This window comes from Trichosurus vulpecula, chromosome 6 (genome assembly GCF_011100635.1).
Source record: "Trichosurus vulpecula isolate mTriVul1 chromosome 6, mTriVul1.pri, whole genome shotgun sequence".
NCBI lineage: Eukaryota > Metazoa > Chordata > Mammalia > Diprotodontia > Phalangeridae > Trichosurus > Trichosurus vulpecula.
Window position 1 is genome coordinate 139,728,285 of NC_050578.1, and position 25,139 is coordinate 139,753,423.

A 25,139-nucleotide genomic window follows, 5' to 3' on the forward strand; every position below is an offset into this window, starting at 1 on the left:
GAGAAAGAAGGGGGCCTAATAGTTAATTACTTGGCATATACATAGGTAGAGGCCATGGAAGGAACGATGAAACAACAAAGGGGACTGAAGAGTGGTGCTCACACAGATTGGAGGAAGACCAAGAGAGTAAAGTCCAAAACCAAATCAAAACAAAAATGACCCAAAACAACAGTAGCAAAAGCAGGAGGGAAAGTAATCAGGATTTAAAAGTAGTCAACTACATTAACTGTTGAAAAGAAGTTGAGCAAGATGAAGAATAAAAATACTATCAGATCTCACAATTAAGAAATCATTGGGAACATTAGAGAGGGCAATTTCAGTTGAGTGATAAGTTTGGAAACCATATTATCGAAGGTTGAAGCATGAATGATAGGAGAGGAATTAGAGATCATGAATGTAAGCATTTAATAATCAATGCATTACTTATATAGTAATAAATGCATAGGAGACATCTATTTAGTACTTACTATGTTATGAGCACTATGCTAAGTGTTGGGGATACAAAAAGAGAGTCCCTTCCCTCAAGGATCTCACAATCAAACAGGTAGACAATATCCACCATGGTCTGTGTAGTAGGAGAAGTTTCTTAATGGTGGCATTAATGGAAGAGTCTGGAATCACCTGCATGAAACAGTGAAGACCTCAATTTCCTGTCCAGGATGCATGTATGTGCATGTGTGTGTGTGCATGGTATACATGCATGTGTGCATGTGTGTGTGTTGTGTGACAGAATATGAGAGAAGGTACAATCATTGCTAGAAGGATTTCCAGGGATAAAGTTGCAGTTTTGTCTAAAGAAGGCTGGGATTTTGGTTTTCTATAAATGTGTTCCAGGAGACCAATGACTGTCAAGGACCTTTGAAAATGGAATCTCTGTATTTTCCTCTGCCTGTCTTTATTTTAACAGGACAAGTGGAAAAATTTAATAAAAATCAAGACAGAAATAAAAAAGATTCCATTAACATAGAGATATTCATACAATTAATTAACACATAATTACAATAATGTTTTCCCTATGATGGAAAAAATAAGGCTCACACATGTTGAACTTCAGAAGCTATTAAAAGATCAAATGAGGTTCTACATGTAGAGTGCTTTGCAAAATTGGAAAGAACTATAAAGATGCCATGTTCTTCCATCAGTTAAATGTATGCTGTCTCAGCAAAGAGTAATGGGGCTCCTTTTGTCACACTGGTTCATGCTTCCAATTCTGGATAGCTCTCTTGGCCACTGGGAAGGCTCCAGTACTTATTTCTATAAGCTTATTAAATGAACCAAAGTGGAGAAAATGTCTGGAAAATCAACTTGAAATTAAAGAGAAATTTGTTTTGTCTTTTTTCCACTCTTATCCTTTTGGTATGTCAAAATAGCATAGTTTTATCTAGAATAAATAAATTGGGTGAAGGATTGGGTTTATCAACAGTATTGGAAGTCTAACACGTCATTTGCCTGGAGCTAAACTATGGATATAAAGTAGGTTTCTAATTTCCTGTTTCTTCAGTGATGATACAGAAAGGCCATTGTATGGTTTTAATGTTTTGATAGATGACTCACTTTATAATTAATTTCTTGTAGATTGTAAAAACAGTTTTCTAGTTCATAGAATGTATTTTAGCTTAATGCACACATGTATGTGTTTGCGCATATGTGGGTGCATATATTTGTGTGTGCATATGTTTATATCTGAATAAATTGTATTTCTAAGGACTTGTCATTAATGATTCCATGCTTGATAAGATACTTAGGATATTGGAGTTGGGGGGCGGAGCCAAGATGGCAGCTGGAAAGCAGGGACTAGCGTGACCTCCCCGCCAAGTCCCTCCAAAAACTTATAAAAATGGCTCTGAACCAATTCTAGAACTGCAGAACCCACAAAATAGCAGAAGGAAGCAGGGCTCCAGCCCAGGACAGCATGGATGGTCTCTGGGTAAGGTCTATCCCGCATGGAGCTGGGAGCAGAGCTGAGCAGAGCCCAGCGTGGGTGGTGCAGACCAACCAGACCAGGAGCCAGGCCTGAATCAGTGAGCTGTGGCAGCTACCAGACTTCTCAACCCACAAACACCAAAGACAACAGAGAAGGTTAGTGGGAAAAGCTGAGGGGAGTGGAAGGAGTTTGAGGTTCAGCCACTGCCCCGGGGGCAGCGGAGGTGGGGCAGCTACAGAACTACAGCTGCAGTTGCTTCCGGCCCCAGGCTGACCTGGTGGGAGGAATTAAGTGGCAGATCAGAGCTGGAGTGCAGAGCCTGCTGAAGATCTAAGTCCAGTCCTGGTTGGGGGTTCTTGGAGAAGGAAGAGTGCTGGTGTGGCAGAGCTGGCTGTAATAGCTCTGAAATCAACAGCGCATCCACCCAAGTTTGGAACATAGAACTCTTTACTCTACAAGCAGTCATACCCCGCTGAAAAACTCAAGGGTCAAGTAAGTTGGCTGGGAACATGGCCAGGCAGCAAAAACGCACCCAGATTCAGTCTCAGACTTTGAAATCCTACTTTGGTGACAAAGAAGACCAAAACATACAGCCAGAAGAAGTCAACAAAGTCAAAGAGCCTACAACAAAAGCCTCCAAGAAAAACATGAACTAGTCTCAGGCTATGGAAGAGCTCAAAAAGGATTTGGAAAAGCAAGTTAGAGAAGTAGAGGAAAAATTGGGAAGAGAAATGAGAAGGATGCAAGAAAACCATGAAAAGCAAGTCCATGACTTGCTAAAGGAGACCCAAAAAAATACTGAAAAAATATACTGAAGAAAACAACACCTTAAAAAATAGACTAACTCAAATGGCAGAAGAGCTCCAAAAAGCCAATGAGGAGAAGAATGCCTTGAAAGGCAGAATTAGCCAAATGGAAAAGGAGGTCCAAAAGACCACTGAAGAAAATACTACCTTAAAAATTATATTGGAGCAAGTGGAAGCTAGTGACTTTAAGAAAAATCAGATATTATAAAACAGAACCAAAGGAATGAAAAAGTGGAAGACAATGTGAAATATCTCATTGGAAAAATCACTGACCTGGAAAATAGAACCAGGCGAGATAATTTAAAAATTATTGGACTACCTGAAAGCCATGTTCAAAAAAGGACCCTAAATATCATCTTTCAAGAAATTATCAAGGAGAACTGCCCTGATATTCTAGAGCCACAGTACAAAATAGAAATTGAAAGAATCCACTGATCGCCTCCTCAAAAAGATCCCAAAAAGAAATCTCCTAGGAGTATTGTTGCCAAATTCCAGAGCTCCCAGATCAAGGAGAAAATACTGCAACCAGTCAGAAAGAAACAATTCCAGTATTGTGGAAACACAATAAGAATAATCCAAGATCTAGCAGCTTCTACATTAAGAGATCGAAGGGCTCGGAATACAATATTCCAGAGGTCAATGAAGCTAAGATCAAAACCAAGAATCATCTACCCAGCAAAACTGAGTATCATGCTCCAAGGCCAAATGTGGATTTTCAATAAAATGGAGGACTTTCAAGCTTTCTTAGTGAAAAGACCAGAGCTGAATAGAAAATTTGACTTTCAAACACAAGAATCAAGAGAATCACGAAAAGGTAATCAAGAAAAAGAACAAGAAAAAGAAATTGCAAGGGACTTACTAAAGTTGAACTGTTTTGTTTACATTCCTACATGGAGAGATGATGTGTTTGATTCATGACACCTCAGTATTAGGGAAGCTGAAGGGAATATGCATATATATATGTATATGTGTGTGTATGTATGTATATATGTATGTGTATGTGTATGTATGTATGTATGTGTATATATATACATATATATATATATATATATATATATATATATATATATATATATATATATATATATATATATATATAGAGAGAGAGAGAGAGAGAGAGAGAGAGAGAGAGAGAGAGAGACAGAGAAAGGGGGGGGCGCACAGGGTAAGTTGAAGATGAAGGGATGATATCTAAAAGAAATAAAATCAAATTGAGGGATGAGACAAGAATATATTGAGACAGGGAGAAAGGGAGAGATAGAATGGGGTAAATTATCTCGCATAAAAGTGGCAAGAAAAAGCAGTTCTGTAGGAAGAGAAGAGAAGGCAGGGGAGGGGGAATGAGTGAATCTTGCTCTCATCTGATTTGACCTGTGGAGGGAATACCATACATACTCAATTGGGTATCTTACCCCGCAGGAAAGAAGGAGGAAGAAGATAAAAAAGGGGGGATGATAGAAGGGAGGGCAGATGGGGGAGGAGGCAATCAAAAACAAACACTTTCAAAAAGGGACAGGGTCAAGGGAGAAAATTGTATAAAGGGGGATAGGTTAGGAAGGAGCAAAATATAGTTAGTGTTTCACAACATGAGTATTGTGGAAGGGTTATACATAATGATATGCATGTGGCCTGTGCTGAATTGCTTGGCTTCTTAGGGAGGGTGGGTGGGAAGAGAAGAGGGGAGAGAATTTGGAACTCAAAGTTTTAAAAACAGATGTTCAAAAACAAAAAAAAAGTTTTTGCATGCAACTAGAAAATAAGATACACAGGCAATGGGGCATAGAAATTTATCTTGCTCTACAAGAAAGGAAGGGAAAAGGGGATGGGAGGGGACTGGGGTGACAGAAGGGAGGGCTGACTGCGGAACAGGACAACCAGAATATACGCCATCTTGGAGTGGGGGGGGAGGGTAGAAATGGGGAGAAAATTTGTAATTCAAACTCTTGTGAAAATCAATGCTGAAAACTAAATATACTAAATAAATTAAATTAAAAAAAAGAAAAAAAGATACTTAGGATACTTGGTAGGGAGAAAAAAGGATGACTTCCAGTTAAGATGGCAATGAGAAATGTCACAGAGGCATAATTAATTGAAAAGGGCACCCTGATAGAACAATGATTAAAAAAGTAAAGAAAAACCTTCTGTTTTCATTCTAAAACTGCACACATCTTCCCCCTCCCCCCGCCCCAATCAAATCAGCCAAAAACCAGGGGAGGATGGTAGATAGGACACACCAGGGAAATCAGTGTTCTTCATTGGCAAACAAGCTGTTGGAGAAGGGCAATGCCATAGCAACTATTATTATAAGCTCCAAGGCACAGGCCTGAAGACAATGGGAGATAGGGGAGGGGTTTCATCAAGGAAGCCAGCATAAACTCCACTAAATAGGCCCAAGGCTGGGGGGAGGAGAATGTCTCTGAATGAGGATGCTTCATGCAAAAAAGAATCCTTAATAAAGTATACTAGCATGAGCTTTAGTAATTTGGGCCTGAAGCCAGTTCCTGGCAATGGTCTGTCAGACCAGAGGCAAGAGACAAAGGCAATTCCTGTAAGTCATTATTCCAAGAGACAGGACTATACATGCCTCAGATCCCTGGGAGTCACAACAGGAGACCAGGGCAACTTGGTATTTAGAGGGCAGTAGCGAAGGACCTTATAGGGAGCTTGAGACTGGTTATGATCTCCAGCATCCAACTGGGTCCTGTTGGAACCCTGAGATGGGACAGAATAAACTTCTCAATGGGGACTATGAAGAAGTGACAGAGATGGGTCAAGGCTAGTAATTGCAGTATATGTGGTAAGTGGAAATATTTACCATCAGGATATAAATGAAGAAGCCAAGGATCAGGTAGAGACTAGTTCTAGCCACATCATACACAAAAGCAGTGGTCGTGGCATCCAAAAGGAACAGAAACAAACAGGGCTTGCCCAACCCATATAAAGGTTGTGAGGAATGGAGAGGGACCTGCCAGAATGTCCCAAGACTTGAGTATGAAAACATGAGTAAACAAAAGAAAACACCAAATACGTTGATGAAATACAATGCATGAAGAGAAACTCAAGAAACAAATCCAGAAGAAGAAGATAATTCCACAAAAATCTGAGTAGAATCTTAGAAAATAAAATGTCTTTGTCACAAAGACTACAAGAATGGCTGGGGAAAAATGAAGCAAGAGATTAAAAACTTTTAAATTAGAAATAAAACAAGAGCTTCAGAGGGGAAAATGGAGGGAAAATAAATAACAGTGTGGAAGACAGAAAATCCTATCAAAGTAGTGGACTCCCTGAAAAATAGAATGAGCAATAAGAACTCAGTGATTTCATGAAATAAGAAACATTAGAACAAAATCAAAATACTGAAGAAAAAAAGAAAATGTAGTATATCTGCTATTAAAAATAGATGATTCAGAAAACAGGCCAGGAAAAGGAAATTTAAGAATCATCAGATCCCATGAAAAGATGACTAAAAATAAGAGCAAAAACATGTCATAAATAATAAATGAAAACTATCTCACTATCAGAATGAGGACAAAGCAAAAAAAAAAAAAAAACCATAAAAGTAAAAAATAAAAAGAATACCAAGATCACTCACTGAAAGAAACTTCAAACTGCACTCATAAATGTTATGACCCCAATCAAGAACTTCCAAGGTAAAGGAAAATACAGATGCAGAGAGAAAGAAAGAGTTCAAGTACTAAAGGAAACATATTTAAAATCACATACAACTTAGATAAGGAGAGAAAATCTCGGAACACCATATTTCAGAAGGCAAAAGCTTATAACCTAATAACATGTAATTTGCAAAACTGAGAATAATCCTATAGGTAGAAAGGTGAATTTTTAATAGAGGACTTTCAAGCATCCCTGATGACAGCACACCAATGCTTCTTATCATCTTCATGTCCTGTTCTTGCATTCCAGACTGCACATCTACATTCTGAATTTTCCACCTCAGACCTCAGGCTTCTGAGTCATGACCATTCACCTGGCTAAACTGATCCAATTCCACCATGCTGCTGTTGGGCACCTCTACCCTCTCTGTCTGCCAAATCTAGCTCTGGACATAGTAATCAAATCCATAATACCATTCCTGGACAGTTCATACCAATCAATTGACTACACATTTTCAGTCACTATTCCTGTAGCATCCCTGATCATAACAGCCTTTCCTGGCCACTACTCCCTCACATGTTACTTTCAGCTATTGGAATATAAGTTCCTTAAGGGCCAAATACTACCTCAATTTTGCATTTTTATCCCCATGACTTAGCACAATACTTGGCACAATATAAGCCCTTAATAAGTGCCTTTTCAATTATTAATTTCATTCAAAAATCCAGAACCACATAGAAACTGTGTAATTCAAACTGAGGAGTCAAGAGAAACCTAGATAGCAAATACATCTGAATAAATGGAAGGAATAAAAGCAATGATGAAGTGCTTAAAATGAAGAGACAAGTGTTCTCTCAGAATTTCACTATGTTCAAGGGTCAATGGGGAAATTAAATAAGACTCAGCACAGGCTCTAGATGTGGTTTTGTTCTGTTTTTGTTGGTTTTAAGAGCAGAAAGAAAAGGGAGAGAAAAATGAATGCACTAGGGAATAAAGGGGGAAGAAAGAGGAGAATTTACCATTATCATAATTGGGGTGTGTGACAAGAATATAGAAACACAGAGGAAGGGGTGAGAGGAGTGGGAATCTTATGAACCTCACTCTTATTTGAACTAGACAAAGAAGAGTTGAATAAACATACACACACACACACACACACACACACACACAGAAATGCAAAGTATTTGGGGTAGAAATATACTAAACTCAACAGGGAAACAGACAGGGAGAGGAGAAAAAAACAGTTTGTGAGGGAGGGTAGAGTCAGGGAGGATAAGGTCAGAAACCAAACAAACTCTAGCTTGGGAGAGTAGTTCATGAATGGGGGATTAAAAAAAGAAAAAAAAGAAAGTGTAAGAACTAGAGATCAGTGTCTGAGTTTGGTGAAAGGAGGAAGGACAGAGGAATGATAATGAACTGATCAGATTTCTTCTCTTTCTTCAACTCCTTTTTAGTAAAGAGGGAAATGAGGAGGAGAGTGGAGAGAAAAGAAAAGTATGAGAATAGTATGGAGGGAAATACATAATTAAAGATCATTACCAGGAATAAGAAAGGGGTGAACTGATCTTCAAAACTCAAGAAGGTGGCAGAATGGATTGCACAGAAGGATCCAAAAATATGATGTTTACAAGAAATATGGGATGATGAGAATGAGGGAATGGACCAGAATGGATTTTTGCCACAGGTGAGTATAAAAAAAAATGGTGGGAGGGAGGGAGGTGCCAAACATGATATCAAGCAATGCGACAATAAAATTAGACAAGATTATATGAGATAGACCTGGAAATTACTTATCCACAAAGGTACTATAGACAAAGAAATAATATCATTACTTAACTTTATATGCACTGAATAGCATAATGGTGAAATACTTAGAAAAGCCAATCAAACAATAAGGAGAAATACAAGGCAAACTGATAAGAACTGGGGGTTTCAGTGTGCCCCTTTCAGACCTAGATAAATCTAACAAAAAGTTAAACAACAAAGAATTTAAGTACCTGAATGCATTTTTTTTTTGCGGGAAAGTAAGTATCTAGAACTTCAGTGAATAAAATCAGATGACAAAGGAAAATAAATATTTACCAGTTGTTCTTGGCCCCATTAAAAAAATGACCATGTGCTAGGGACTAAAATCCTGATAAACAAGTCGAGAAGCAAAGTAACAATAAACATATCCTTTATTGACTACAGTGCAATTACTTTTAAAAAAAAATCTCTGAGAGTTCCTTAAAGAGAAGATTTAAATTTCAATGGAGACTAAGTTAATAATTCAATCCTAAAGAATGTGTGTCAAAGACAAAATCATAGAATCAACAGATAATTTAATCAAAGACAGTAACAAAAGGACAACACACTCATTCTTTTTTTGTACAGCCAAAATCAGTATTTGGAGGTAAATTTCTCTCTCAAAACACTCTTAAAAACAGAACAATGTATTGAACATGTAACTAAAAAGGGGGTGGGAATAGGAAAAAAAAATCAACAACACCCCACTAGACACAAAAATAAAAATTAAAATACAAAATAGAAAATGAAAATAAAATCAATTGAATTAATAAACAAATCTGGGGGAAACTGGTTAAAGTAACTAGTAACATGGATTAGCTGTTAGCCAATATGATAAAGAAGAGAGGAAACTATATTAAAATGAAAAAAGAATAATGAGCAAATGAAGAGGAATAAAATTATTAAAAATATTTTGCCTAATTTTATGGCAAAAGTGATACATAACCCAATCAGATAAATAAATTGAAAATGATGTGATAGAACTCCCAAAATGGGAAGGCAAGGAAACCAAGCTCAGATAGATTAATAGGTAAATTGTATTAAACATTTGATGAATAATTAATTCCAGTATTACATAAATTATTTGCGGAAATAGAGAAAGATAGCATCCTACTAAATTCTTCCTATGGTACAAACATAGCACTGATACATAAACCAAAGGGAAACAAAGCAGAGAAAAAAAATATATCCCTAATGCATATTGATGCAAAAAAATGTTGCAGATAACATTAGCAAAGGGTATACAATATATTTAAATATATATACCATGGTAATGTTGGACCAGAAATTTGCGGTTTGTTCAATGTGAGGTGAATTCTAAACATAGTAGACCAACTTAATAAAAAATTAAATCACAAAAATATATTAGTAGATGCAGAAAATAAAGCTTTTGACAACATTTAATACCCCTTCATGTTAAAATGTTATAGAGATTAAGGACAAATGGACCATCTGTCTAAATCTAAGACATAATATCTGTAATGGATAAGTTCTAGAAGCATTTCCAGTCATAATGTTAATAATAGTGAGTGTAGCCAGGCTATTCTTTCCATGTAACGTGAGGCTGTCTTGCATGGCTTGAAGGGAGGTAGAATAGGAATCCCCATCTGTAGGGACTAAAGCCTAGATAATACCAATCCCCCTTTAGGGTACTAGGGAGCCCTGGGGCAGGGGGAAAGTAGTGAAATTTAACCTGCCTGACTTTCAAGCGATGGGGGCCAGGGTGGCTTGTATGGATCTACAAAATGCATTCCATATAACATCCCACTTGATTCTTACAAAAGCTCAGTGATGTTATTCCATTTCACAGTCAAAGAACATGCAGCTGAGGGGCTAATAACTTGCTCAGATTACATAGCTCATATAGGTCTGACACAAGGGACAGACTCAGGTCTCCCTGATTCCAAGTCCCGAGCACTCTCCACTATGCTACCTAGCTGCCCCAAAGATATGAGGAGTAAAGGAAGGCTGTCCATTGTCCTTACTCTCATGTGATATAAACATATCAATAAGACATGAAAACTATATCGAGGGGTTAAGCTTGGCTAGGATCACACAGTCAGTATATGACAGAAGCAGACTAACAATTTAAATAATTAGCCTGATATTCATTGATAATTAAATAATTAGATAAATATTAATGCCAAAATAATAATAATGACAATACTAATCAGATCTACAGATTCAGCAGCCCAAAAGTACCATGAGGTTACTTTCTAGATCAAGACAAAATAATAGCAAAACCTAACTCAAGGAAAAAAAGGTCAAGAATCTAAAAGCCAATAATGGAAAAAAAGTTGGAAAGAAGAGAGCCATTCAGTATCAGATGGCACACTATCACAGAACAGTAACCGTTGAAATAATTTGGTACTGATTTTAGGAAACAAAATATGATCCAGAGTGGAGGAGACTAGGCACAGAATACCCAGAAGCAATCAAACATAGTATTACATTGTTTAATAACCCCTGGTATTTAATTATGTGGGCAAGCACTCACTATTCAACAAAAGTTATTGGGAAAATTAGAAAGCAGTTTGGCAGAAATTAGCTTGACTCAATATTTAAACTTTATGCCTCAATAAAATCCAAAGGGATACATGATTTAGATTTTCTTAAATCAAATCATGAACTAATTAGAAATGCCAGGAAGGAGATACCTTTCACAGCTATGGACTTGGGAGAATTCTGGACCAACCAAGGATAAAGTGGAGGGACTGAATGAATGAATGAATGAATGAAACATTCACAGCTCTTAAGGAGCTCACACACTAATAGGAGACACAGTGTATTTATACATGCAATGGAAACTACCCTGGACCTCACTGCTTAAAGGCTAAGTATATTATATCTCATTTCAAGGCTCTCCAGTATGCTTAAGGGGGTTTGGGGAGTATATGGACTCTCTGCCACTGACTCCAAAAATTGGGGTGTTCCCCTCACTTCTGGGGGTCTCCTATACCCTGGTTCAATTTAAACCCCAGGCACATTTCTTGTAGCTTCAGTGTCTAAAGGAGAGAGTGGAAAGAAGGAAGCCCTTCTCTCCTTCCTGGTTCAGTTCATGACTTCTGTGCTAAAGATTAAACTTTACCCTTTGTGGGGAGAGAGTGAGAATGTCCCAGGCTGGAAGTCTGAAAGAAGGAGCTTGTTCTAGCCACACGGCCAATCTAAGGAGGCTACTTTCATGCACTTACTAGATGAATGCAGGGTTTTTTCCCCCAGAAGCAGGGTGCTTCCAAGTTAGGCAATCTGAGAATGCTCCAAAATCACCATTACTTACAGAATAGATATTGACAGGGCAAATATAAAGCAACTAAATACAAGGAAGTTAGGGAAGAAGAGTACTAACAATTGGGGAGCAGGAATAAGTAAAGATTTTTATTCAGAATGAAGTATTTGAATGGTCTTATGAAGGAAGAAAGGAATTCTGTGAGACAGAGGTGAGGAAGGAATGCATTCCAGGCATCCAGGGATGGGTGTGTGTGTGTGTGTGTGTGTGTGTGTGTGTGTGTGGGGAAGGGTGACCAATGCAAATAACTCTTGAAACACAAATAGTGAGGACCTCATGTTCTGAGGCATTAACTTTAACTTCTGAAAAGATCTAAATAGCACTTCTTTGTGATTTCATCCTCCCAATTAAATGCTCAGAACATACTTATGAGGTGGAATTTTATTGAGTTTGTTAAGGACCCATGCATGATCTGCCAAGACATCTTATCCAAGAAGGGTAAAGGGGCCTCTGCCCTTGCATGGTCCTGATATAATATCCCTGAGTGTTTTGCCAGGCAGAGAAACCCTAAGCACACTGCAGATGTGAAGAAGTGATACAGTGAAATCCACAATGGAGAATGGGAAGAATCTAGAAAATAAGCTTCTTGGGAGAAAAGTGATTTGTACATTTTAATGAGTTACCCAAATGGGAATTACCATGATTATTGTTAATAGAGCTTTAAAAAACCAGTTCTCTGATGTCTATTGTGACATGCAGGTGACCCTGCATAATTCTAGCAATGTGCAAGCTCTGGCAAGTTCGATCATACTGGGTATGGTAAGTGGAAAGCTGAGCCTGCTGTCTGTTGATGAGCCTTGGGAAATTCCAAGTGTCTTGGATCAAACCTCATTTCTCTCTACACCATCACCACCCTAGTTCAGGCCCTTCTGACCTCCTGCCTAGGTTATTCCAACAGCATCCTGATTGGTCTTCTTTCATCATGTCTCTCCCCACTCAGCTCTAGCCTACACATCACTGCCAAAATCATTTGCCTTAAGAGCAACCCTTAAACCGATTCCTTCATGCCTCTAGGATAGGGATTTTTAACCTTTTTTGTTTAATAAAACCTATTGACTCCTTTAGTTAAATCTATTGACTCCTTCTCAGAATGATTATTTAACAAAATTAATAATTGGAAGAAATGAAAATTTTCATCCAGTGAAAATAAGGAAGTATTTTTCTCCCATCTAAGTTCACAGAACCCCCTAAAACTTATCCATGGATATGTTTCATCTTTTTGGGGTGGTGGTATATGGACATAGGTTAAGAAGCTTTGTTCTTGGATAAGCTCCTTGAGGTCAAGAATTGCTTATTGTGGAGTATATCTTTCCCTTATGGCATATTCTCACTGGCCACCATCACACCATCCAAGCACAGCCAAAGACATGGAGGAGAAGGAAAGCTGACTCAGGTCTTTTGGAAGACATGAACAGTTTTGGTGATCTGGCCAAAAGAAAAAGGCTTTTCTTAACCATGGAGCCAACCACCTGGAACCCATTACAGAATGTATCTGCAGGACACTTCATTTACACATCATCATGATTCTCCAGGAAGAAACTTCCCCATGTTTTCCACATGGAGAGGGGTCATCTGCTTCCTGACATCCTTCATGTGGAGGCTTCATCTGAATCACTTTGTGCCTGGCCCATACCTCCATTACATAGACACTATATTGTAGGTTTTGAGAGGTAGTGCCATATAGTGGATAGAAAGCCAGTCTCAGGGCCATGAAGACATGACTTCAATTCTCACCTCTTATATTTACTGGTTTTGTGACCTCAGGCAAAGCACTTAACCTATCCACTCCTCTAGGTAAGTCCCTGGAACTCTCTACATGGAGATGGTGACAACTTGCCTAGTTAGAAGGATTCACATTATTCAGGATTTCCTGTACAAATGAAACTAGGGTTGAATCCCCATCCCTAGAAGGGGCTTTAGAACTCATCCAACTCAACCTCTGCAGTTAACACAGGACACAACTGAGGCTCAGAAGAAAGGAAAGATTTGCTCAAGGTCACATAAGTAGTAAGTAATAATAGCTTATAATAACACCTAAGTCCATGACTCCAGATACAGGGCTCATTCTCATATGCCACTGACATTCAGCAAATGGTTGATGGCTTTGAATTTTCCTTGGTAGTTGTCTTCCTGGAATTTACAGTTTAGTAGGTACTCAAAGACATGATGAAGATTCTTAAAATGGATTTAGATGATAACCACTTTTTTGAGGCAGATATTAGAGCAATGGACATGGAATCAGGGAGATTTGAGGTCAACTCCAGCCTCAGACACTCACTAGCTGTGTGACCCCAGGAAACACACTTAACCTCTCTATATAGTCTTTTCAGCTGTAAAATGGACATAAGAATAGCACAACCTTGCAAGATTATTGTGAGGATCAGATGATATAATATTTGTAAAAAGAGCTTAGCATAGCACCTGGCATAAAGTTGGTGCTATATAATTGCTTCTTCTCTCCCTCACTCCTTTTAAAAGTAAGTTCTACTTTAAATGGTTTGAATTGATCTCCCTCTTGAGCTTGTTGTCTCTTTCAGATCTCCTTGGAGAATCTATGTTTTCTGAAGTGTTCATGTCTACAGATGCATTTCTTTGAGAATATGAGGGAATAAAATGGACTGGATGCTAGGGAACAGAGTGAAAGGGCCCCCAATATGCGTCCAGATTTGGGTCAGGAAACTGAGAAGCTTATTTCTTTGTTCCTGTTTTTCTTTCCATAATCAATAAATTAACCAACTAAAATTTATTTAGCACTCAACCATGTGCCAGACTTGTATTTAGGTCATGTGAGATATTAGAAGTTTAAGACAGAGGATATCAGTAGAGTTCAACAGTGAGGAGATTTCTGAATGGTGTCTGATCTCGGAATGGGACAAGAGGGGTGAGGTGACTAAATAGAAATGCTGCAGAGGAGATTTGGAGGAGGGCCGTCTGGTTGGTGAAGAGCCTTGAAAATAAATCAAAGGAAGATCCTGGGGAAGAAATTGGGGTACTTAGCTTGAAGTAGAGACAGACAAAAAATAAAACTATTAGCCTCTTCAAAGTTTTGAAGGGTTGCCCTTCAAATGAGGGGTGGAATAGCTCTGCTTGATCCCGGAGGGCAGAAGTAGTTGCTGTGTGTAAATTTGGATTCAGGAAGATTTCTGCTGGATGTGCGGCAAAATTCCTAACAATAAGAGCTGACCGAAAGTGAGATTGGTTTCCTGGGGGACGCAGCGGCTTTCCAGGCTCCCAGAAGAGTATGCCAAAGAAGGGTTATGTTCAGATTCTGGGTCAACTAGGAGATCCCAACCCTTTTCTGTCCCATAGCTCTGGGCTTTCAGAAAACATTCTCGGAGTCCTTATTCGATATATAGAGGTATTAGTTTTAGAGCTTTCCATGGACATACATAGGAGAGACAAAGAGATTGATATCAATAGAATAATAGAATATTTGCCAAATTTTCTTTCGTTTTAGTACAACCTGGGAATCTGCATACCCCAAGATGAGAGCCCAGATAGCCTCTGAGGTTCTTTTCTAGTCTGAAGTTCTTACAGACTAGTCATTCAGACAGGCAGACAGACACAGACAGACAGATATGCGGGCAAGCAGTCCGTCAGACACACAGATTAGCAGTTTGGGATGAGCGCATCACATTCGCGGGATGCAGGATTTGCTTTGCCCGCCCCCGCCCTGCCCCCATCCTCCCGGACTCCACAGCCCAGTGGGTCTAGGCTGCAAACTTTCGGCCAATCAGAGCCCAGCATCCTCAGGGCCGCCGGCGCCAGGGCCTCCTCCTGGCTGAGTCGCGGCTACGGCTGGGACCCAGGACCCTTGTTCGGAGCCAGAACCCGAGGTAGAGCAGGCCCGGGGCTCGGAGCGGCACGGGGCGTTTGGGCAGCTGTGATACAGCCCCGTCGCTCTCTGGGCCCCAGCCCCCTTGGCCTTGGCTGTGACCGTGACCGTGGTAGCTGCGGGGCCCAGGCCGGTCCAGGCTCAGCCAAATCGCTGAGTCCTCGGGCTCTCTCCCCCGGGGACCATGTTGGGCATGTATGTGCCCGACAGGTTTGCGCTCAAGTCTTCCCAAGTTCAGGACGGGATGGGGCTTTACACAGCCCGAAGAGTGAGAAAGGTGGGTGACCGACCCCTGCCTGCCTGCTTCCTTTTCCTCCCCCTTCCTTTCCTCTCCCCCTCTCTTCCCTTCCTTCTGCTTCCGCTGCCCACTCCCAGGAATGGGAGCCTGCCCCCGGAGGAGGAGACTGAGTGCGTGAGCCCGCGCAGGCCAGCTGGGCTGGGGGGCTCCTGCGAGATGCCGCCCCAGCCTTAGGCCCGACCTCTGTGCCAGCCCTGTGGTGCCACGTAGGAGGGGGCTGCCGCGCCCTCCCGTCTCTCGGGTCCAGCTTCTGCACATTTCCAGGGAACAAACTTCGTCCTGGCTTCGATCACAAGAGCCTTTAACTTTCTCTAGTCTCCAAGTATCTGGAGGAAAGGCTTCTGGTTAAAGAAGGAATCTGACGGTATAGGAGGAAATCAATGAGCAAGTACTTACCGAGTGCTTGCTTATCAGTCGGTGTGGTGTAGTAAGTAACCAGAGCCGGTCTGGAAGCCAAGTAGACCTGGATTCAAGTCACACCCCCTACCACCTTGGTGCTCTTGCCACTCTGAGATTCCAAGTTGAAAGATGCTAACTTGCTGTGGTAGGAGTTTCCTCACTTCGGGGTTCTCCACCACGGAGTTAAATAACAGGCATAGCCCCCATCCTTAATTAACTGGCTAAGACAGAAAATGATGCCTTCGCCCTCCTCACGTGGGAACACTACACACATATCAGCGCATATGAAATACAAACAGATACAAGGCTAGGCGGAGGGAGGGAGAGAGCAACGAGGAACTTCAGGGAAGGTGAAGGCTTGAGTTCAAACGAACTTTGAAAGAGACTAGGGCTATCGAGCAGCCATATAGCAAAGGGAAAGTGAGAGGAAAGGGGAAAGAGGCCTAGATTTATTATCAGAGGACCTGGGTTGAAATCTGCACATACTACCTTCCTGACTCTGCTGTTTAACCCGGATGTACCATAAGGGTATTGCTTCAGCCTGGCTGGTTTGTGGGTCCTCTTGTAAGGAAGAAGTGGATTTCAATTCCATCTCAGGTGCTAACTAGCTTGGGCATCCTGGGTAAGTCAGTCACTTGACCTGTCTCAGCCTCAGTTTCTTCATCTACAAAATGGGAATAATTACATCCCCAATCTCTCAGTGTTGTTGTGAGAATCAACTAAGACAATGTATAAACTCCACTAGTTAGCATTTAACTGCACAATCTGGCTTTTGCTCATCTTTTGGGCTAATTTTATATGACTTCATCTTGCTATGTGCTCTTTGTGCCAGCCAAATCAGTCTACTTGTTTCTCATACAAAGTACTCTGTCTCCCACTTCCACACCTTTGCACTAGCTGTGCTTTTTGTCTGGAATACTCTCCTGTCCCATCTCCATCTCTTGCAATACCTAGATGATTTCAAGATTCACCTCAGGTCCCAAATCCTTGGAGACACCTTTCCAGACTCCTTTAGTGGTTAGTGCCCTGCCCTCTAATCAATGTATATTTATTTTGTATATAACTGGTCTTTACTTATTTGTGACCTTGTTCTCCTAGGAGAATACACACTCGTTGGAGGCAGGGCTGTCTCATTTCCTGAAATACTTCTTGTCCCATAGATGCAAAATAAACATTTGTTTATTGAATGACATGGAATGTGTTTGAAAATCCTGAAGTGCTAGGTAAATGACAGTTATGATGGCGCTGATGGAGAAGCCCTGGGAGAAATACACCCCGGGAGGGTGAAGGGATGTTCCAGGGTGAGAAAATCCCAGGCTCTGAGGGAAATTCCAGGGCAATCAGGCACCTGAGGCATTTACTAGCTGTCACTCTGCAAAGTCATTTAATCTCAGCTTCAGTTCCCTCATCTACATAATGAGAGAGATGGGCATGGTAACCTCTCTTTCAGGTCAAAATCCATGATATCATCATCATCATCATCACCACCATCCTCATTGTCAACATTCAGAAGATAAGTTGATGAGAATACTTCATGAATTATAACACTCTGTTCTAGTAATTCACAAATAGTAGCCCCAGTCTCAGTTCTTGACACAAAGAATGAGTCTATCAAGAAGTAGGATCTATCCAGAAGACCTTTAAACCTCTTTTTGGGTGAGAGAAGGCTAACATCCAAGCAGGTGAAGCCAGGTGACTCCATAGACCAGGGCTTCCTGGGGCTTTTCATTACTATCCCTTCCCCTTATCATTTCTAAACACAGCCACACTTTCTCACCTAAAATCCATCCATTATCCATCCATCCATCCATCCACCTACCCATCCAACCCATCCATTTGCTGTTTTTACACACTTACTGTATCTAGAGCTCCAAGTCAGCTCCTGAGGGAAATACAGAGTTCAGATAAGAAATAGCCTCTACACTAAATCAATTAATCTTTTACCAAGCTGCTACTATGCACTCTGTCCTCTAGATAGAAAGACAAAAACCAAACAGCTCTTGCCCTCACAGAGCTTACATTGCACATGCACATACCAAACTCATACCAATAAGATGCAAGGTAGCTTAGAAAGTGGAGGCACTAACCACATGCAGAGGATGGAGCTTGAGCTATGGCTTGAAGGGAATCAGAGATTCCAAGAGGTGGAGGGGAGGAAGGGAAGAACATTCCACATATGTGGGACAGCCGGTGCAAAGGCACAAGGAAGGTGGAAGAACATGTGTGAGGATCAGCAAAAAACCAGGGATGGGGAATCTGCAGCCTCAAGGCCACATGTGGCCCTCTAGGTCCTCAAGTGTGACCCTTTGACTGAATCTATGAAATTTGGATTCAGTCAAAGGGCTTCATTTGAGGACCTAGAGGGCTGCATGTGGCCTCGAGGCCACAGGTTCCCCGCCCCTGGGCTAGACCATAGACTTTATGGATGAGAGAAATGGAAAAGAAGACTGGAAATGTCAGATGGGGCTAGGTTATGAAGAGCTTTAGATGCCCAAGAGAGATTATATTTCATATTAGAGGCAACAGGGAACCGTTGGATGTTTACTAAGTAGGGGAATGCTATGGTCAGGCTTGTGCTTTAGGAAAATCATATGAGTGGCTAGATGGAGGATGCATTGCAGTAGTGAGAGATGAGGCAAGGAGACAATTAGAAGGCTATCACTAATCCAGAGAGAGGTAATGAGGGCATGGACCAGAGTGGGGGCTGTATGAGCTGACAGAAGGGAATGTATACTGGAAATGCAGGAATATCACTTATGGAACTGCAGGCTAGTAGCAACCACAACTGTGGGAGAAAGGAGAGACTTCTATTGGCCCTGCTCATGTCTAGCCCAATTTCCTCCTCTATCTCCCCCTAGTCCCTTCCTTCCAGGATCTAGGAATAGAACCCATCCAGGCTACTGATTGCTTAGACCAGATGGGAGTTATCAACACTGTCCCTTTTGATGAGATGGAGGAAACCACTGGATCTTACCATCTGCTCTGCAACTGCTTCCTAAGTCTCTCAGTGCCTCACTGACTGGCCTTTCTAATGGCCCCCAGATACATTGAACTGTTATCTGACTTAGCAATGAAACCTAAACAACTTTGGGCCTTCCTCTGCACCCTTAGGACTTAATTGTCAGGCAGATTAACTTTCCTTAGATGTTATCTTCCCAAACTAGGGTGTGAGCCCCTAAAGAGCAAGGGCTATCTTAAGTTTTCAGATCTCTGCACCCAATCCATAATGCAGCATTTGGCACATAGTAAGCTCATAACAAGTATTTGTTCATTCATTTATTCACTCCATTCATTCATTCATTCATTCATTCATTCATTCACAGTGGAAAATAATTTTGTTTTGGACACATTGAACTTGTTATTCTGATAGTAATTCCAGGAGAAGATACCCTCCTAGCAGGATGCTGACCATGTGGGCCTAACCCTAACCTTATTTAATAATTTTTAATATTCCTTGAACTGAGTGGCCTGGGCAGCAGAAGACTATTGCTGGATGAAATGGTAATTGCTGGATGAAAGAGGTAGGTTGGTAGAGGGAGAAGGAATTGAATCTGTAGATATGGCAGTCAAATGCAGAAAGATGCTGCTAAATGTCACCAAGGGAGAGGGTATAGAGATGGAAGAGAAAGGGGCTCAGGATGGAGTCTAAAAGATTGAGCCATAGAGGATGTACCAGCAAAGGAGACTGGGAAGGAGGAGATAAGAAGGAGGAGAGCCAGGAGAGAGCAGTGTTGCAGGCTCTGAGAGAAGACAGAGAGTATCCAGAGTGCAGTCAGTAGTGGTGAAAGCTACAGATATGTCAAGAAAAATGAGGACTGAGCATTGGGCATTAGATTTTATATTTAAGAAATCTTGGGATGGGCATTGTGGTGCAGACATATACCCTCTTACTAGGATGCTAAAGGAGTTCTGAACAGCATTAGGGCTAAAGTTGAGAGTGTGTTCTCACTAAATCTGGTACCAATATAGTGAGTCCCCAGAAGCAGGGGTGAAATGCTGCTTAAGGAGGGGAGAAGCATCCCAAGATGGAAATGGAGAGAGAGAGAGAGAGAGAGAGAGAGAGAGAGAGAGAGAGAGAGAGAGAGAGAGAGAGAGAGCGGTGTGACCTCCTGTAATAGTATTGAAGAGGCCCAGAGTAAAAGTGGGGAAGGAAAATGTTGGGATTAGCTCAGGATTGAACATTAGCAGGATGTGACCAACTTATTTATTCAGTTCTTAGTAGACTGAATTTAAGGACACAAGGAATTCAAGGGTAGAAGACTACATCCATCAGAAGTGCCCAACTGTATAGTCTAGTTTAGAAGAGAAGATGGTAAGGCCACGGATGGGGTCATTGACTGGGAGAATAGAGAGGGATGAATTGTCTGGAGGTCACAGTAATATGAGGAATAGTATAATGAGTAATTAGTCCAAGAGAGGAATGGAAGGACAAGAAAGTAAACCCCATATGTAGATTTCAACCTGACAGTGCTGCCTGAGCAAAATAAAATAAAATGTGATTTTTAAAAAGTCAGTTTCTACTTGTACCAATGCATTGGGGAAAAACATAAAAACATAACCCATCAATGAGGCAGTGTTTAAAGGATTGGGGAAGGAGAGATGGAAAGACTGGGATCCCAAAAAAAGCTGCCTAGAAAGCTTATTTATAGCAGGTGAAAACAAGCTGAGGTTCTCTGATCCCTCTTCCCCAAACCAATATTTTATAGCCTTAAAAATTCAGAAGAAAAATGAAGCCTTTGATGACGAAGTTTCCTGTGAATACTAACTGTATCTCTCCTGCCCATGAGTACATAGTCTATAAAACAACCACCATTACCCAAATTATCCATAGTCATAAAAAGACCAAAAATACCCCAACCCCCAAAAACCAAACCCCAAGCCAGGTACAATATTACATCATCTTACAAACAAATATTTATTAAGCGTCTGTCATGAACAAGATTGTATGCTTGCTGGGGATACAAAGATGATATAGTCCATGACTTTACTGAGATTACATTCTACTGAGAGGGGAGACAGGTACATGTTCAAAAAATAAATGATAGTAGTAGTAGTAGCAGCAGCAGCAGCAGCAGTATTAGTAACAGTAGTAGTAGTAGTAGTAGTAATAGAAAGAATAAAAAACTCCATCAATTGTAAGGCACTTTAGTAGAGCAACATTAGGGTGAGAGGAGAAAGACAGTTGAGGACGGAGAAAACACTTAGCTTGGGAGGAATCAGGAAATGCGTCCCAGAGAATATCACTTCATCAAGGTTTTGGAGGAGGAGGATTTTTTTGTAGGAAGAGATGAAGAGGTAATACATTTCAGACAGATAGATAATATATTCTATAGATAGAGTGTTGGACTTGGAATTGGAAAGACCTGAATTCAAATTCTGCCCCAGACACTTAGCTTTATACATTTGGACAACTGTATAGCTTTTCTCATCTATATAATGATGATAATCATAGCACCTGTGAGAGTGGTCATCAGGGTCAAAGAATACAATATATGTGAAAGACTTTGAAAATCTTAATTTTGGGGGAGGAAGGGGGAAGGCAGAGCAATTGGGGTTAAGTGACTTGCCCAAGGTCACAAAGCTAGTATGTCAAGGTGTTTGAGGCTGGATTTGAACTCAAGTCCTCCTGACTCCAGGGCCAGTGCTCTATCCACTGTGCCACTAGCTGTCCCAACTTTGTAAATCTTAATGCACTCTATTATAAATGTTATCATCATTATTAGATTAGATATGCTTTTGCAACTTTAGCAGTTAATGCTTATAGATTTAAAATGAATTCCATTTGTCTATTTCATGAGTTTGTGTCATGAGGCAGCTCAGGGTGCTGGAAGGTAGTGTTACTGGACTTGGAATTAGAAAGACCCCAGTTTGAATCCTGCCCTAGACACTTATTACCAACATGACTCTGGGCAAGTTACTCAATGTCTCTGGTCTTCAGTTCTATTGTCTAAAAAATGAGGAGGTTGGACTCAATGCTTCTATGGCAAGTTAAACTCTCAGTCTCAGTTTCCTAATCTGTAAAATGGGGATAATAGCCCTTGCCTCACAGGGTTGTTGTGAGGATCAAATAATACATGGAAAGTGCTTCACAAACCAAACAGTGCTATGTAAATGCTAGCTTTGATGATGTTTGTGGTGCTTTCACTGTTGGTGTGATGATGGTGATGATGATGCTGATTCTAAGGTCCCAGTTCTTTGGGGATGGGGGAGCATGGGATACAAGTAACAAAAGAAAGCAAAGACTAAGGCCCCTAATCTTGGCTTCTCTGCAAGCTTTGCTGCTATGAATCATCCCCTCTTCCTGGATACTTTCTCCTCCCTTGGCTTCCTCAACCTTACTCTTGAATCATTCTCCCTCCCCTGGACACTTGCCTAACTACTCTTTCTCTTAGTTACTTTTGTTGAATCTCACTCCTTGTCCTCCTCCCTTCCATCAATAGTAGATGTCCCCCAAAGATCTGTCATAGATAGTCTCTTCTCATTCTCTTCTATCCCTTGGCTTCATCAGTTCACCTAAGTACAGTTTTCATCTCCATGTACACGACTTTCAAATGTGGCTGTCTAGCCCTAATCTCCCTCTTCAGCTCCAGTTTCACATCACTGCTTGATTGCTGGATATCTATACTTGGATATCTTGGCATCTCAAGTGCTCCATTTCAAAAACAGAACTCATATTTCTCTTCAAATTTACAGTTGAGGAAACTGAGGCTAACAGAGAGTAACACAGGGTCACACAGCTGGTGTGACAGAGGGTCACAAGTGGTGCTACTTGGTCCACGGTACCTCTCCTGATCTTCCCAGCCAAAAGTCTGCATTCCATCCTCATATTTTCCTCGAATACTTTCACTAGGTTCTCTCTTTTGCCCTCATCACACTCTTCACTTTCTTGGCTTATACTTATCTTTGTATCTTCTATGTCATTTACAGTGGAGTGTAACCTCCTGAAAGGCAAGGGGATTTCCCCCCACCCCAATCTTTGTATTTCCTAAGCATGAGGCCTTTCAAATGATACTTACTAAAGACATTTGTTTCGATGGAATTTAATTTCAGGAAGAGTAGGTCTTCCCAGCTCTGTAACCAGTTAGAAGTGTGACTCTGGTGAGGTCCTTTGTCCTGTCTAGGACTCAGGTTCCTCCTCCACAAAATCGAGGGTTGAGACTAGATGGTCTTCCTGAGGTAGCTTCCAGCTTTAGAATTCAGCAAGTTCCAGAAGTGGAGTTACTTTCATGTGCATAGTGATTGAGATTTACTTATGATTTCTCTTATAGAATGCATAGTTCTTTTTTTAAATTAATTAATTAAATATATTTAGTTTTCAGCATTGATTTTCACAAGAGTTTGAATTACAAATTTTCTCCCCATTTCTACCCTCCCCCCACTCCAAGATGGTGTATATTCTGGTTGCCCTGTTCCCCAGTCAGCCCTTCCTTCTGTCACCCCACTCCCCTCCCATTCCCTTTTCCCTTCCTTTCTTGTAGGGCAAGATAAATTTCTGCGGCCCATTGACTGTGTATCTTATTTTCTAGTTGCACGCAAAAACTTTTTTTTTTGTTTTTGAACATCTGTTCTTAAAACTTTGAGTTCCAAATTCTCTCCCCTCTTCCCTTCCCACCCACCCTCCCTAAGAAGTCAAGCAATTCAACATAGGCCACATGTGTATCATTATGTATAACCCTTCCACAATCCTCATGTTGTAAAAGACTAACTATATTTTGCTCCTTCCCAACCCATCCCCCTTTACTGAATTTTCTCCTTTGACCCTGTCCCCTTTCGAAAGTGTTTGTTTTTGATTACCTCCACCCCCATCTGCCCTCCCCTCCATCATCCCCCCTTTTTTATCTTCTTCCCTCTTCTTTCCTGTGGGATAAGATACCCAATTGAGTATGTATGGTATTCCCTCCTCAGGCCAAATCTGATGAGAGGAAGATTCACTCATTCCCCCCTCACTTGCCCTCTACCCTCCTCCCGCAGAACTGCTTCTTCTTGCCACCTTTATGCGAGATAATCCACCCCATTCTATCTCTCCCTATCTCCCTCTCTCAATATATTCCTCTCTCATCCCTTAATTTGATTTTATTTCTTTTAGATATCTTCCCTTCATCTTCGACTGTTCCCTCTCTCTCTCTCTCTCTCTCTCTGTCTGTGTATATATATATATATATATGTATATATATATATATACACACACACACACACACATATATATACATATATATAGACACACACACATACATATATACATACATACACATTCACTTATATGTACATAAACATATACAAATATATGCATATTTCCTTCAGCTACCCTAATACTGAGGTCTCATGAATCATACACATCATCTTTCCATGTAGGAATGTAAACAAAACAGTTCAACTTTAGTATGTCCCTTGCAATTTCTTTTTCTTGTTCTTTTTCTTGATTACCTTTTCATGCTTCTCTTGATTCTTGTGTTTGAAAGTCAAATTTTCTATTCAGCTCTGGTCTTTTCACTGAGAAAGCTTGAAAGTCCTCTATTTTATTGAAAATCCATATTTTGCCTTGGAAGAATGCATAGTTCTTGATGGCAAGGATTGCTTCCTTTCACATCTTTGTAGTGTTGTTCCCTAGCATAGTGCTTTATACCCAGTATGTGCTTGATAATTTATTGCTGAATTGAATTTGGATTATACATAACCCCCACTGTGTTTGTTGCTGCTTCCCTATATCACAGTCATCCCCTTACCAAGCCCTTTGGAGATGCTGCTATCGGTGGCATTTTTTCTTAAGGTCAGGCTGTAGTAAAGGCTTTCCTTTCATGAGTAAAGGAGCACCTTCTTGTAGTCTCCCTGTACATCTGACTGAAGAATGCTTGGTTTGTGTCTCTGAATGCTGGCTGCTGCAGACAGGGCAGCTCCTGGTCCACCCTGTGCCTTTCTAGTGTTGTTTCTGGAGCTGGCTGACTGTTCAGCTACAAGGCACCTCACCCTTAACACAAATCAAGTACAAAGTCTTCCCGCCTGGCTGTTTGAGGTGCCAGCCAGGGATTTTGTACTTTTTTTTTTTCCTTTTTGGTTTTTAACCAAAGCATATATACTGATCTGAGGACAGCATGTCCCTTCTTTTCCACCAGTGGTATGGATGGATTTATTTTAATGGAAAACTAGTGAAGTCCAGCATAGGGACCTTGTCTTTCAAACCAGTAAAGACTGGTCCT

The 25,139-nt window shown here is 40.7% G+C and overlaps 1 protein-coding gene across 2 annotated transcripts in view; it reads left to right on the forward strand.

Moving 5' to 3' along the window:
• Positions 1 to 15,432: 15,432 nt before the first annotated feature.
• Positions 15,433 to 25,139, forward strand: part of PRDM5 (PR/SET domain 5) — a 169,311-nt gene continuing 159,604 nt past the window's right edge. For both annotated transcript variants that reach the window (XM_036762361.1, XM_036762362.1), the window contains exon 1: positions 15,433 to 15,525. In XM_036762361.1, coding sequence (XP_036618256.1) covers positions 15,433 to 15,525 — 93 coding nt within the window. The remainder of the gene's footprint in view (positions 15,526 to 25,139) is intronic.